This window comes from Mobula hypostoma, chromosome 8 (assembly GCF_963921235.1).
Source record: "Mobula hypostoma chromosome 8, sMobHyp1.1, whole genome shotgun sequence".
In the NCBI taxonomy this organism is placed as follows: domain Eukaryota; kingdom Metazoa; phylum Chordata; class Chondrichthyes; order Myliobatiformes; family Myliobatidae; genus Mobula; species Mobula hypostoma.
The window spans coordinates 92,365,131-92,379,968 of record NC_086104.1 but is presented as its reverse complement, the minus strand read 5'-3'; the positions used below and the strand labels follow the sequence as shown (position 1 = coordinate 92,379,968).

The window sequence follows — 14,838 nt, the reverse complement described above, 5'->3', positions numbered from 1 at the left end:
TTTTCCCATAGATGCTGCCTGGCCAGCTGAGTTCCTTCAGCATTTTGTGTGTGTTGCTTAGATTTACAGCATCTGCAGACTTTCTCGTTTGTCATTTATTACCCCTCTCATTTTGTAAATATTCTGTAAGCTTAGTCCCTTTAAAATGACTTCATGACCAATGCAGTTTTCCTTAAAACTAAAAAAAACGTGAAACTAGAGTAAATAAAATTATATATATATTTAAAAGTTTATATAAGGTTAGAAATAACCATGACTATGACAGCATATAAACCAGGAGAAGGTGCAGTTGTGGTAAATAGTATATAGTGCAACAAATTTTCGAGAAGTTCAAAATTTCCTCTTCATTATTAACTCAATGATAAATGACAAAAGTTTCTGTTTTCTGCTCAAATCAATATAAAAAATGAACTCAAGATTCTGCAGATGCTGGGAATCCAGAACAACACACACAAAATGTTGGAGGAATTCAGCGAGTCAAGTAGCATCTATGGAGAGGAATAAACACGTTTCGGACTGGCATCTTTCATCAGGTCTGGAAAGGAAGGAGCCAAAAGCCTGAAAAAGGAGGTGGGGGGCGGGTGGCTACAAGATGGTAGAAGATATGAGAGGGATGAAGCGAGAAACTAGCAGGTGAAAGGTGGAAGAAGTGATGGGAAGATGAAGGAATCTAGTAGGAGAGGACAGTAGACCATGGGAGAAAGGGAAGGAGGAGGGGCACCAAAGGGTGGTGATGGGTGGGTAAGGAGGAGGGGTAAGAGGGCAAGCAGAATAGGGAAAGGAAAAATACAGAAGTGGGCGAGGATAGTAATTACCACAAGTTATACCATGAGGTTGGAAACTATGCTGACAGAATGCGAAGTGTCTTCACCCCCCTCTGGTTCCCCTTCCCTTTTCTCCACGCTCCACTGCCTGTCCTATTAGATTGCCTCTTTTTCAGCCCTTTACCTCTTCCAGTTTCTTACTTCATTCCCTCTTCCCCCACACACCCACTTTCGCTCTCACCAGGTCGTATTCCTTTCTTCTACCCCCCCACCCCCCAACTTATTCCAGCTTCAGGTGGTGAATCTGTGGAAATCATTGCCACAGATGGCTGTGGAGGCCAAGTCATTGGGTATATCTAAAGCAGAGGTTGAATGGTTCTTGATTACTAAGGATGTCACAGGTTACAGGGAGAAGGTAAGAGAATGGGGTTGAGAGAGATAATGATGAAATAGCAGAACAGACTCAATGGGCTGAATGGCCTAATTATACTCCTATGTCCTATGTACTTCTTCTGCCTTCCTTTCCACATTTGATAGTCTCAGTCCAAAATGTCAACTGTTTATTCCCCTCCATAGATGTTGCCTGACTTCTTGTTGTATTCCTCCAGCATTCTGTGTTGGTCAAAAAGGAACAAAACTTTAGAAGACGTATCCTTTTAAGTAGAACACTAAAATTAATTTATTTACTTAATTCTTGAAGATCTGTAAAGATCAAATACCAGTTGTTGCTCTGTTCAAATGTATTGTAACTTTTTACATGAGTTCTGTGACTTTTTAAATGAAAATAAGTTCAAACTTGCAATCAGGAAATAAAAGAAGAATGGCTTAAGAACAGATAGCAAACAAACTTAGATGGAAACGATCAATGATACAAACACATCCATACATCAGTTGGAAGCCATGATGAGAACAGATTTGGGAGCAGAATTTTCATATGTTTATTTGTTTCAAACGTCTGAGGCATTAGTAAATCTTCATTGAGTCTGCATACTGAATGTTCATCACCTTGTAAAGTGGTTTTGGTAGGTGACCATATACTTCCAGAAATTAGAAAGATAAGGTGCTAAAAGTCAGCCTCCAACAGACAATAAGGTAGATTTTTTACATTTTGTGTTAACAAGTAATGTAAGTGGAATCTATTAGCAAAAATCTTTGCAAGACCTGTCCAGTGATAGCCTCATACCTGAAATGCTCACCCCATTTTATACCCTTATTCCGGTGAATCAAGGTCTCCAAATTGACTTGGATAACATTCAATGACTCCACTTCCCCTTTCATAGGGAAATTAACCAATCTTTAATTAATCATTCTGAGAAGAGTTCCCAAATTACAATAGATTAGCAGAGTGCATATTTTATCCCAGTTAATTTTTGCTTGAGTTTAGCATTTTGCATTAAGGTTGGAAGATTCAAGCAGATCACTGACCATAAATTTGCATTTTAGCTTCAACACAAGGCAATGTAATGAGAAGGGTCAACATCTAACCATCATTGAATGACAATAATGCTCCTTCAGCAGCAGCTGGTTTCAAATTTACAAACAGGAAGGACTCGCCTGGAAGCAGAAAGTAGGTGCCAGCTTGTTTACTACGGCAAATTGCCTAAAAACTAGCTGACAAACCTTATGGCTGGCTAACATCAATTCTATAATCGATTTACTGGGGAAGATTCAATATTAAATTTTGCAATCACTATCCTTTAAAATTTGAAAGTGCAACTTTCAAACATTACTGAAGTAAATAATTTAAACAATTATAAATAAAGGTTTTCTGTGAAGTCCTTTTGAGAGACGTTATATCCTATACAGTCTATAAAAAAAAGTGGCCAGGTTACTTCATTCAAATACTATGGATTGGCAGGCTTATTCAGCACAATGCCCCCAAGGAGGTTACAGATACTATGGATTGGCAGGCTTATTCAGCACGATGCCCCCAAGGAGGTTACAAATGAAGCATGGAAAAATCTCCTCAAACTTTGCTCTCTTTTGCAATGGAATTCCAATATTTAAATCAACATATACTATTGGCAGACAGTTCCAAATGTGAATGGCTCATTTGCAGATATTGTGGCCGATAAAAGCTATTCAAAGCATGTTTATAGCTCTCACAGTTGTGCTTTGATGCATACAGAATAAAATATTACAGGCTCGTGTAATACATAACTGAATGGTCTTAAATGTAACAAAATGGCAAGTCCCTGCAACTGACAGATATCCAGCAGTAAATGGTATTACTTATTCAGCAAATCTGCGATATTCTTCTCATTATGCTATGGTGACATCCATTGTAGATGGAGTGTTGAATAAGGGTTGATTGTGATGTCCAACTGTGAGTAGCTATTTTTCTAAATGAACTAGTGTTCCCTCAAAATGGTTTTATTTTCATTTCATGGAAAAGATCTGATTCAGATCTGGTTCAAGCCTGGGAACCAAGGTCACTGAGCGTACCAAGATAAAGATGTAAATGAAGAATTCTAGGGCAGTATTTACTATTGGACAGTTACTTTAATAATTCAAGTATTATTAGCCCTTAACATGTAGATTTAATTGGTTATTAACACCTGAAATATGTATTATGATTGGTACTAAAATATACAAATGATGGGAATCGGAAGTGCACAAAGTTTCTATTGGATCAATATTTGTATCCAACTAGTGAATTTCTGTATAAAAAATAGCATTTCTTTGTTCAAACTTCAGAAAAGTGTGGTGACAGGGGCCATGCTGTTTTCCTTCTGCATCAGTAAATAAAGTGTGATTGAGGAACGAGTTTTCAGAGTCCAGTTCATTGGCGAGACAGTGTAACAGCCAACAAAGATGTGCTGGGGCCAGCCTGCAAGCTTTGGCAAACATTCCAGCGCCAACACAACATGCCCACCAAGCTTGACAGAACAACACAGGACCACCAAGTCAAAAGCATCACTAGCAAGCCAAGACCTGTTCCTCCCTCCCAACCAGTCCTCTAACCCCAAGACAGGCCATCTTTGGCCTCCAGGCTCCAACGGACTCGTGGATTCGCAGATATTGGGCTTTCGACTTCCACAAAGGACTCAAAGAGGTTTGCACCCTCACAGCTCTGGCTATCATGCCTCGACTTCTGTACTTCGGAACGACCTTAGGGTTTTGATCTTTTGGTAGCGACCCAGGACTCACCAATAACAACGAATGAGGACACAAGATCCAGGCCTTGAGCTCCAGACTCACCGATGGCGGGCCCCTGAACACTAGGCCTTGAACTCTGGTCTTTGCCAGCCCAGCTTGCATACCGAGACATTACCAGCCTCATTCTTGCTGCTTTGCTGGCTCAACATCTGACCACATCCAAGTGGCTGAATGTGGAACAGAGGCCTAGACTCCAGCCTGTCCTCTAAATCCCCCACATCCCTGTCCCTAAATCCTAACCTGATCACTAACTCCCTTCCCAGACCTCAAAATTTTCTCTACAAACCTAAAAAAAACAAATAAGGCAGAGCTTATAAGACAGAAATTGCAGCTTTGTGCAATCTTGACTGGAAAAGGTTAAACAAAAGGCACCATACTTGAAATTCTGTTTCGTGTGAACATTAATCTTTGCATATAGAACATGTCGCAATTTAGTCTATGAATAATCCAATTGAATAAAAATGGTATTACATATTAAAAAGAAACAAAAAATAAACACAATCCACAAGCCCTTAAAATTTAGTTTTTGTTGATTCCTAAAAAATAAAATAAACTTATAACAAAGATTCTCACCATTTTTGTTAAAGATTATGCAAAATCTCAGCCAATGTGGCGACCATCTAAAAATCAGTGATTTTTTGATCGCCTGGATTTAAAACAATAAACCACAGGACTCAGAATATTAAAATCAACAAAGTCTAGATCCGCATTTTCTGATTGCCCCATTGCCACTGGGGGAAGACAATATTTTGAAGAAGGTGTGTGTTCAACCCTGACGGAACTGTTTGATAATGTAAACAATCGCATTTCTCTCCAGTTTCAGTGAAGGGAGTCAATGTAATGGAATGTAGCTCCCAGTGCCCAACTGCTCTCAACACCATTGATCTTTCGAGCAAGCTGTAAAGAGAATCACAAACCAGCTCAGATAAGACACTGCAGAGTACTAAATGAAAAATGTTAATTTCATCCATCACATCCAAATTACCTTTAACTCAGCATCGTTTTGAAATCCCAGCTCCTGTAGCAGTACGGTTATGTATACAAGATCCATGCAAAGAAATGGTTGATCTGTTGACCCAGCTTCTATACTTTGACATGCTGAAAAATAAGTGATTTTCATTTTTCATAAAATGGTCTGAAAAGGATCCAAGTTCTTTTGGGTGCTCCAGTGATTGAATAGTGGAGCAGACTCAGTGGGCCAGATGGCCTAATTCTGCTCCTATGTCTTTATGGTCTTAGAATGAATTTCATAGCAGAGTGAACCACGGAAGAAAGGAACCAGAAGGTAGTGAGGAGCAGGTGAGGAGAAGAGAAGGAGTGAGAATGGAAATTGGAGAAAGAGAAGGGAGAAGGGAGGAGAAAGAACTTAGACTGGATAAAAATGATAAAACTTAAAAGCATAAAAGTTAGACTGAATCTCTATATTTATTCAGTGACAGGTTACCATAAAAGAAGTGGTACTGATACAAAGGTCCAAACATGTCTCCTGATTTAACTGAAGAGTTATATTATGGGACTAACTCAAGAACATCAAAACAGCATTCTAGACATAGTAATTCTACTTCTAGCTATAAAGATAGAAAAAAAACTTATTTTCTGAGTAAATTACAAGAATAAAAACTTTGTTTTTGCATTTTAGAGATTAAATATTCAGGCAAAGTTCCAGTGTTCCTTCAGATATTTTAATTGCACTTGACCTCTAATGCTCAAAGGAAACCATGAAATTTCTCATGCTTTTCGATTTTGGAATTTTTTTTCTCCCTGAATGGGAATGAGGCATTCCCTTGCAATTACATGTGCATACATTGCAGCGTAGTGGGTGAGTCAACTATAGTGGAGACCAAACCCATCTTCAGTGGAGATCCAAAAGTACAGCAATTCCTGCAGGGAATTAGGAACAATAAGATTTTTCTTTCTTTGACTTCAGGATATTGAGGCCAATTCACACTATCTGGCGCATCTCAGATAATGAGGTCAAAAGTGGTCTTTTTGAAAGCAAATTGGGAGAGTCATTCACTGGATTAATTTTGAGAAAATTATGACAACATTATATTGTGAGGCACCATTAAGGTACTTACTACACTGGTTACAGTAACCTAACAAAATCAATATGTGAAGGTTCTTCGTCATCCAGGCCATTGTATATCAAGCAGTAGTAAATCAAAGCAACTGTACTTGCTGTGTTGTCTGGAAGATGTTTTGCCACTCATCCGAGAGGCTTGACATTTTGGATGGGGAGGGCAGGTGGTTTGAAAGAAGAGTTAAAGAAGCCATCGTTGTCAAACTGGAAAACCCATTCCTGAACAGAGGCGATGGGGTACAACACCACCTATTAGTTACTTACAATGCGGTCTTAACATCTCTACAGCAGTTCACACCTCCATTCATGCAAAGATAAGACTAATGACCCTCTCATTACCTCTACTACGTTTAACGACCCTCATGTGATTGCTATACCTTTTAAACAAATCACAGAGTTTATAAACCAGAAAACCACCCACCATGGATTAGAACCAAAGAAACCTTTTGGATGAGTGGCAAAATATCTTCTAGACAACACAGCAAGTCCAGTTACCTTGATTTACTACTACTTGATAACAAAAGCAATGCATTTTAATTCATTTATTAAAGAGTCTTTGCTCTCACCCATTTTCTCCTCAAAGTAGGCAAATTTAAAACTTTGAAATGGCAAGCAGAACAAATACACACATAGTAGTTTCATTCCTGGATAAAAGTATTCCTCGTTTCCCCAAACTGCCCCTCTAGCTGACCAACTACTCCTCCCAGCCCATTTTGTCATAGCACGTGCCACTTTAGCTTTCATATTAAGGTGATACTGTCCGTTTAAACCCAGTAACTTAGTCTATATTGAAAATTCTTCTAATATGTAAGAATTCGTGCTCAAGTCTTTGCAGTGTGCATCATGTTCTATTTCCACTCCTTCAAACATATGAATTATTAGGTATTTTCTCACTTGAAATCAAATACATCCTTGATGAAGGAAGTTCTCAGTGGCCAAGGTGGACACCAGATGTCCTGCCAATTGTTAATCGGTTTTAGAAGGGTGGGGGAGGGGGGTACAATTTTAAAAAGTAGCAAACAAGCCTTTGCTCCAAAATCAATTGCAAACTGGAGGAGCTGCAATACTGTGGCAACATTAACATTTCTAGTGATAAAGACCATTTAAAAATTAGGAACAGCAATACTTAACACATTTTGCTAGAATGGGCGAGTTAAAAAAAAAAATCAGCATCACTGACTGGGCAGGTATGATCTTTTGTTTGCACAATTCATAATTTCTCATATATCCTTACAATATATATATGATATATTCTGCCCAGTGAGTCTAATGCTGACACACAGAGCAATCCTATTCCAAATTTATTTCACATAGACAATGCTAGATGTCTGGATTAATCTTGAGTTAATGAAGCTGTGAAGCACCAGCACCACCCACTGTCATCCCCTGTGATATGGAAGACATTCGGTCACCTAGCTAAGCTGAGAAACATTACAGACTGACAGCAGTTAAAAATAAATACTGTTCAGATTCAAGACGCGCACGATTCCAAAAATTACAACAATAATCTAGAATTGTTGCATTGGTAGTTCTTACCAAGCTTGGCTGCTCTCCTATAATCTTCAACTCTTAAAATGCCTCCTTTTTCTTCATCTGAAGAGGATTATGAGAGGTTAGGAGCTGAAATGTATTTAATTATATTTACAAGTTAACACTTATTCCTGCCCCTCATTTACACATTGGATTGTCGCATTTTCTACTTCCTAAGGAAAGGGTGTGCAGAATGTTTCAGACTTTCAGTCCTTACCTCAAGGAACTAGGAGGAGCTGAACTTTTCTAACAGCTGCTTACTTCCCACCTCTGACAATATTAGGCTTTCAGGAAATGAGGTCCCATTTTTATCTCTATTGCTTGATGGTGCCAATTCATGCTTGCTTGGTTGGGTGTCTGAATGAACAATTCACACAGCAATATCCATTGTCTTACCAAAGTACCTCTTCTTGACGTGAGTATAGGCAGGTTACTCATTCACAGCCGAATTTGCTCAGGATTGAGCATTAGGCACCAGTGAAGGAATGACAATGGGCAGGTACTTTCATCAGCAGTTTGTCAGCAGCAGCACACCACAGGGAGAAGTGGAGGTTTACCAATTCTTGGTCAGTTATGACGTTGGGATATAGCTGTATATCCAAGTTGCATCATCCATCAAGGACACCAACAATCTAGGCCATGCTTTCTTCTCATTACTGTCATCGGGAAGGAGGTATAGGAGTCTTGGGTCTCACAACACCATGCTCAGGAACAGTTAATACCCTTCAACCATCAGGCTCCTGAATCAACATGGATAACTTCATTAACCTTCTTCCCACCCCCCCACTTTCACCAGCTCAGGGCTATTTGAAAAGATCTAGAGAAACTTGACAATGCTGCGCCTTGCAGCAATCTAGTAGTTAGAAGAGCAACCCCCAGGAAACATCACTACAAACACATTTCAATCTGTAATCATCAGTCCATCACCCTTTGTTTCATGTCAGTCAAGTGTGGCTTCACCTTGAAAAGAGCAACATTTTATAACTGGGCTGGTGAATATTACTGAGCACTCTCATGATCTGTGGGCAATATTGGGAACTGAAAGATTCTGCCAACATCACATTTGTTTCTCTTTTATCCCTGTACAAGACTCTGGTATGGCCGGAAGCTGCAGGAGACTACTAGTTGTAAGGAGCATGCAAAATGGAAAGGCAGAGTACTTTATCACTGTGATAGATTAGTAAACATTGAAGTACAGAAACAACCTGGCTGTCCTTGTACACAGGTTACCCACAGTAATCATGCAGTGCTGCAGGGAGTTAAGAGGCAGAATTAGGCCATTTGGCCCATTGAGTCTGTGCTACCATTCCATCATGGCTGACACATTTTCACAAAAAAACACATGCTTTTAAGTAAATGATCCACTGGCCTTCTCTACAAACTATTTTCAGTGGAGGAGAAAGGATGTCTTCTTATTTTGCACACAGTTGAGATCCCAGCAGGTACACTGGGTATAGTTTTTGTGCTCTGACCATAGTATATGGTAAATATAGTAAGTATATACTTACTATAGAAGGTTCACTAACTTGTCAAGGTAAGTTTATTGTCAAGAACGTATTACTGCATGTTACCATATACCCGTACTACCTTGAGATTCACTTCATTGATCTGTAGGATAGCAATACGATCAATGGAGACTGGAATGAGCAGAGTTTAGAAGAATGAAAGGGGATCTCATTGAAACAGGTTTGACAGACTGGATGTGAGGAGATTCTCCTTGACTGAGATGTCCAGAATGGGGGGGGGGGGTCCCAATTTCAGGGTATGGAGTAAAAGCCAGTAGGGACTGAAATGAGGAGGAATTCCTTTACCTGAAAGAGTTCTCCACAACAAGACAGTGCAGGCCAAAATGCTGAGTATATATATATTTGAAAATATATAGATTTCTAGATATGAAAGGTAACAAAGGACACAGGGAGAGATAAGAATGATGATTGAATTATGAGTATTGAGTAATGAAAACACAGGAGGAGTAGATGATTCAGCCCTACGGCATGCTCCACCATTTAACAAAATCATTGATGCCTTTTGATTTCTTACGTATCCTTAGAAATGGATCTGGAGTCTCCTCCCAAAAGCAGCTGTCACAAGAAATCATCAGGGCCACTGATGCCCCTCATGCAATTGCCAAGGGAGAGTTAGGGAGGAATTTATCCTACCTCATTTAATCGTGTTTTTTTTTGCCTGCCGGGACACTGCATGGTCTTGGGGTGCTTACGTAGTGCACATTGTGTGGGTCAGGCTGGAAACACCAGAGTGCTGCCTCTTGTACGTGGTTATTGTTATTATAATCCTACCTACTCTACTCTCATAAAGACAATGAATGCAGTTTTCTGTTGCATAATCTGAGATTGCCCAGTTCAGCACAGGAATTCTTGCATTACAGGTGCAATGGTTTCTAACGTTACTGGAAACAGAAGACCATCAACGAAACAGACTTCCCTCATGAACTTACCAATCAGCCCAACATCGACTGCTCTGTCGTAGTAGTAGGAAAATGCATAAAATGAAATGTTCTGTACTTCCTCAGGCTTATGCACCCTTTTGTAAAGCACCTTCTCTATCCTTGAATAACATGAATCATATAGGTGCTCTCCTAGAAGCAGAGAGAAGGGGGAAGTTATTGGCCATTTACTTGTTACAAGTACTGAACAGTGCAAATAACTCTAATTGTGTGGTTTAATGCCAGTGTAGAGAAGAAGAAATATGATCAAAAGGATGTTTTGTGCATATGAGTTTCAATTATTATTAAGTTAGGGAGCTCAGGCAGAAGATGGCAGTTGATGCCTTATTACTGAATAATAATCAAGTATTTTTTGCTTTATATACTGATGGCAAAGCAACATACTGGGGGAGTGGGAGTAAGAGAGGGCAGAGAGAGCGGGGTGGGGGGGGGGTAGTGAGAGGCTTAAAACATGTCCTTTCAATGCTCCAAGATTCTATAATTCACTTGGAAACATTCACCACAAGTGCTAGACAAATAAGAATCAAAACATATTAAAACTATACTCTACCTGCTTTCTGTCCTTTAATGCTGTAAAGAATTTCAGCATGTTTCCATTCTGTTTTGTAGCCTGGTGCTAAGCAGGAACTGACTAAGTCTTGATCTTTCTCAGCTGTAAATGAGTGAACAAAATCAAGGACAGCAAGACGTTAGAACTCAGTTGCAATTTCTCTCACAAAATTATTGGAAGCAGAGAGGACCTTCATTGGTTGGGATCAACCATGGATGTTGTGTCCCGGCTATCGATACACAAGCCAGGGCAGTACAATATGGAGTGTAAGCTGTTGTCAGTGCAGCAGGCTACCCTCACCACACAGCTGATGAATCCAAAGGATCGGCAGAGACCGATACAGCTTGGCACCAGCTGTGTCACAGGAGTTGCCAGTCAGTGTTGAACTCAACGTAGGACTGCCCAAGGGATGAAAGCTCCAGATTTCCCCTTGGGATTTACTCCCGAAGCCTTACAGATGAGTGAGTATAGCTACAAGACATTGGAGGTTTGAGATCAGAAGTTTCCTTCTCCGAGACAAGCTGCCAAACATGGCTGACGAGCCCCATCTGCCTGGAGCGACTGCTTTTAAGGCACCAGTAACCCGCCTTTGCTCCTTCTCCTGTCAGTAGAAACAGTTGCGCTGGGCTTAGTAGCTAAGCCACATGAAAGCCAGGAGCTGGACCTGGTCGTCAGAGGCCATTTGAGATGCACACCATCAGGAGCATTTAATAAGTAATGGGTATTTATCCCCACTAAAGCCACCCCCCCCCCCCCACCAAGCTATGACAGCTTTTAGAATAAAAATGTTTTATTTCTAAGTTCTCCATATTCAATCATTTTTTTCCCCAGGTAAGACAAGGGAATTTATGTTTGGAATAATCACATAGTTTTTCACTCTTCTTTTAAAGAAGAATGTACTTGTCCTGTATATAGTGCAGAAAAGGTTCTCATGGTTGAAAAGATGTCTTACAAAAAGATTGAGCTGATATTTATTGACAAGTGATCTTATTGAAACATAAGAAAGAGGAGCAGGAGTAGGCCATCTGGCCCGTCGAGCCTGCTCCACCATTCAATAAGATCGTGGCTGATCTGGCCATGGACTCATCTCCACCTACCTGCCTTTTCCCCATAACCCTCAATTCCTCAACTATGCAAAAATCGATCCAACCTTGTATTAAATATATTCACTGAGGTAGCCTCCACTACTTCATAGGGCAGAGAATTTCACAGATTCACCACTCTTTGGGAAAAGCAGTTCCTCCTCACCTCCGTTCTAAATTTTCTCCCCCGAATCCTGAGGCTATGTCCCCTAGTTTTAGTCTCAACTACCAATAGAAACAACTTTTCTGCCTCTATCTTATCTATCCCTTTCATAATTTTGTATGTTTCTATAAGATCTCCTATCATCCTTCTGAATTCCAGTGAGTACAATCCCAGGCAACTCAATCTCTCCTCATAGTCCAACACCCTCACCTTTGGGCCCTCCTCTGTGCCACCTCCAAATCCGTATATTCTTCCTCAAGTAAGGAGACCAGAACTGCATGCAGGACCCTGTACACTTGCAGCATAAACTCCCTGCTCTTAAATTCAATCCCTCTGGCAATGAAGGCCAACATTCCATTTGCCTTGATAGCCTGCTGCATCTGCAAACCAACCTTTTGTGATTCATGCACAAGCACTCCCAAGACCTTCTGCACAGCAGCATGCTGCAATCTCTTACCATCTAAATAATAAGCTGATCTTCCATTTTTCATTCCAAAGTGGATGACCTCTCATTTACCAACACTGTACTGCATGTGCCAGATCCTTGCCCATGCACTTAATCTATGTATATCTCTCTGCAGACTTTCCATATCCTCCACATAATTTGCTTTTCTACTCAGTTTAGTGTCATCAGTAAACTCAGATACACTACACCTGGTCCCCTCTTCCAGATCATTAATATACGAGGGGTAATTGATAAGTTTGCGGCCTAAGGTAGAAGGAGTCAATTTTAGAAAACCTAGCACATTTACTTTTCTTGCATTTACACACTCAGTCCAGCGGTCGTGGAGCATATGGATCCCTTCTTTGTAGAAGTCATCTTGAATCTCCAGAAAGTAGTCCACAGCAGGGGTGATCAATAAGTTTGTGGCCTAAGGTAGAAGGAGATGAGTTATTAACTTCAAACTTTCTGCATTCTCACTCAAAGAGTTGAACTGCACGTGCATGTAACAACAGCTGTATAACTCATCTCCTCCTACCCAAGGCCACGAACTTATCAATCACCCCTGCTGTGGACCACCTGGAGGTCCAAGACGCTCTCGTTACATGCATGTGCAGTTCAATTCTTTGAGTGATAATGCAGAAAGTTTGAAGTTAATAACTCATTGCCTTCTACCTTAGGCCACAAACTTATCAATCACCCCCGCTGTGGACCACTTCTACAAAGAAGGGATCCGTATGCTCCACGACCGCTGGACTAAGTGTGTAAATGTAGGAAAAATAAATACGTTAGGTTCCTAAATTTGACTCCTTCTACCTTAGGCCACGAACTTATGAATTACCCCTCGTATATCGTGAACAGCCTGGGCCCAGCACTGATCCCTGCTCACCACTGATTGCCAAACAGAGAAACACCCATGTATCCCAACTCTCTGCTTTCTATTGGTTAACTAATCCTCTAACCATGCTAATATATCACCCCCAACTCTATGCATCCTTATCTTATCGATAAGTCTTTTCTCTGACACCTTATTGAACGCCTTCTGGAAATCCAAGTAAATAATGTCCATCTGTTCCCCCCTATCCACTGTGCTTGTTATATCCTCAAAGAACTCCAGCATGTCTGTCAAACAGGCCCTGCCTTTGCTGAATACATGCTGCGCCTGCCTGATGGATCCATTTCTTTCCAGATGCCTCGCTATTTCTTCTAAAATAATAGCTTTAACCATTTCCCTAACTACGGACGTTAAACCAACTGGCCTATAGTTAATAGTATAGTTAGCAGACCTTTTGCCTACATTTTTTTGTGAACAATGGCGTGACATTTGCCTTCTTCCAATCCGCCGGAACTTGCAGAAAATTTTGGTAAATTATCACCAAAGCCTCTACTATAACTTCTGCTATTTTTTTCAGTACCCTGGGATGCATTCCATCAGGACCAGGTGACTTGTCTACCTTCAGGTCCACAAGTTTGCTCAGCACAACCTCTTTAGTGATAGCTATTGTATCGAGATCCTCTTCTCCCATCGCATCCATATAATCTCTCTTCAGCATGTCAAAGATAAAGAAGATTGAGGGAAGATGAGCACAGGTTCTGCATTGACTTTCCTCTTTGCAGGAATTACAGTAATGCTAATGAATAAGGCAACTGTATGCAGTCATTTTTCTTTTGACCTAGTTGTCAGCTGGCCCGTCACGTTGCAGCTGTACACAACTTTGGAGTACTGAGTGCAATTCTGACTGCTACACTATAGCAAAGATATGAAGGCTTTGGAGTGGGTGCAGAGGAGGATGTTACCTGTCTTGGAGTATAGTAGCTATAAGGAGAGGTTAGACAAACTTGTATCAGAATCAGAATTAATATCACTAGTGTAGATTGTGAAATTTGTTGCTTTGCAGCAGCAGTACATAGTAATAAAAGCTACAAATTGCAATAAGTATATATAATGGAGGTCACCTTTTGAAAGTGTCCTGGAGGGTAGGGAGGCTAGTGCCCATGATGGAGCTGGCTAACTTTACAAATTGCTGCAGCTTTTTCCGATCCTATGCAGTGGCCCCTCCATATCAGACGGTGATGTAACCAGATAGAATGCTCTCCATGGACCATCTTTACAAATTTGCAAGCGTCTTTGGTGACGTACCAAATCTTCTGAAACTCCTAATTAAATATAGCCACTGTCAGCCTTCTTTGTAATTGCATCAATATGTTGGGCTCAGGATAGATCCTCAGAGATGTTGACACCCAAGAACTTGAAACTACTCACTCTTTCCACTGCTGATCCCTCAATGAGGACTGGTGTGTGTTCATTTGACTTCCCCTCCTGACGTCCATAATCAAATCCTTGGTCTTACTCATGTTGCTGCAACACCACTCAAATAGCTGGTCTATCTCACTCCTGTACGTTTCCTCATCACCACCTAAAACTCTGCTAACAATAATTGTCTTGTCAGCAGATTTGTAGATGATGTTACAGCTGTGCATAGTCACAAAGTCATGGGTCTAGAGAGAGTAGAGCAGTCAGTTAAGCACATATCCTTGAGGTGCGCCAGTGTTGACTGTCAGTAAGGAGGAAATATTATTTCCGATTCACTCAGACTGTAGTCT

At 40.6% G+C, this 14,838-nt stretch overlaps 1 protein-coding gene across 2 annotated transcripts in view; it reads right to left on the bottom strand.

Annotated features, from left to right (window-relative positions):
• Window positions 1–1,353: 1,353 nt before the first annotated feature.
• entpd6 (ectonucleoside triphosphate diphosphohydrolase 6) overlaps window positions 1,354–14,838 on the bottom strand; it is a 73,530-nt gene continuing 60,045 nt past the window's right edge. The window contains exons 10-14 of one of the 2 annotated variants that reach the window (XM_063056332.1): window positions 10,548–10,649; window positions 9,989–10,129; window positions 7,540–7,596; window positions 4,909–5,021; window positions 1,355–4,820 (exon numbers count right to left, since the gene is read on the bottom strand). In XM_063056332.1, the coding sequence (XP_062912402.1) occupies window positions 4,743–4,820; window positions 4,909–5,021; window positions 7,540–7,596; window positions 9,989–10,129; window positions 10,548–10,649 (491 nt within the window). In that variant the 3' untranslated portion in view covers window positions 1,355–4,742. Of the gene's footprint in view, window positions 4,821–4,908; window positions 5,022–7,539; window positions 7,597–9,988; window positions 10,130–10,547; window positions 10,650–14,838 lie in introns of both variants that reach the window. The other variant, XM_063056333.1, reaches the window with a different exon arrangement.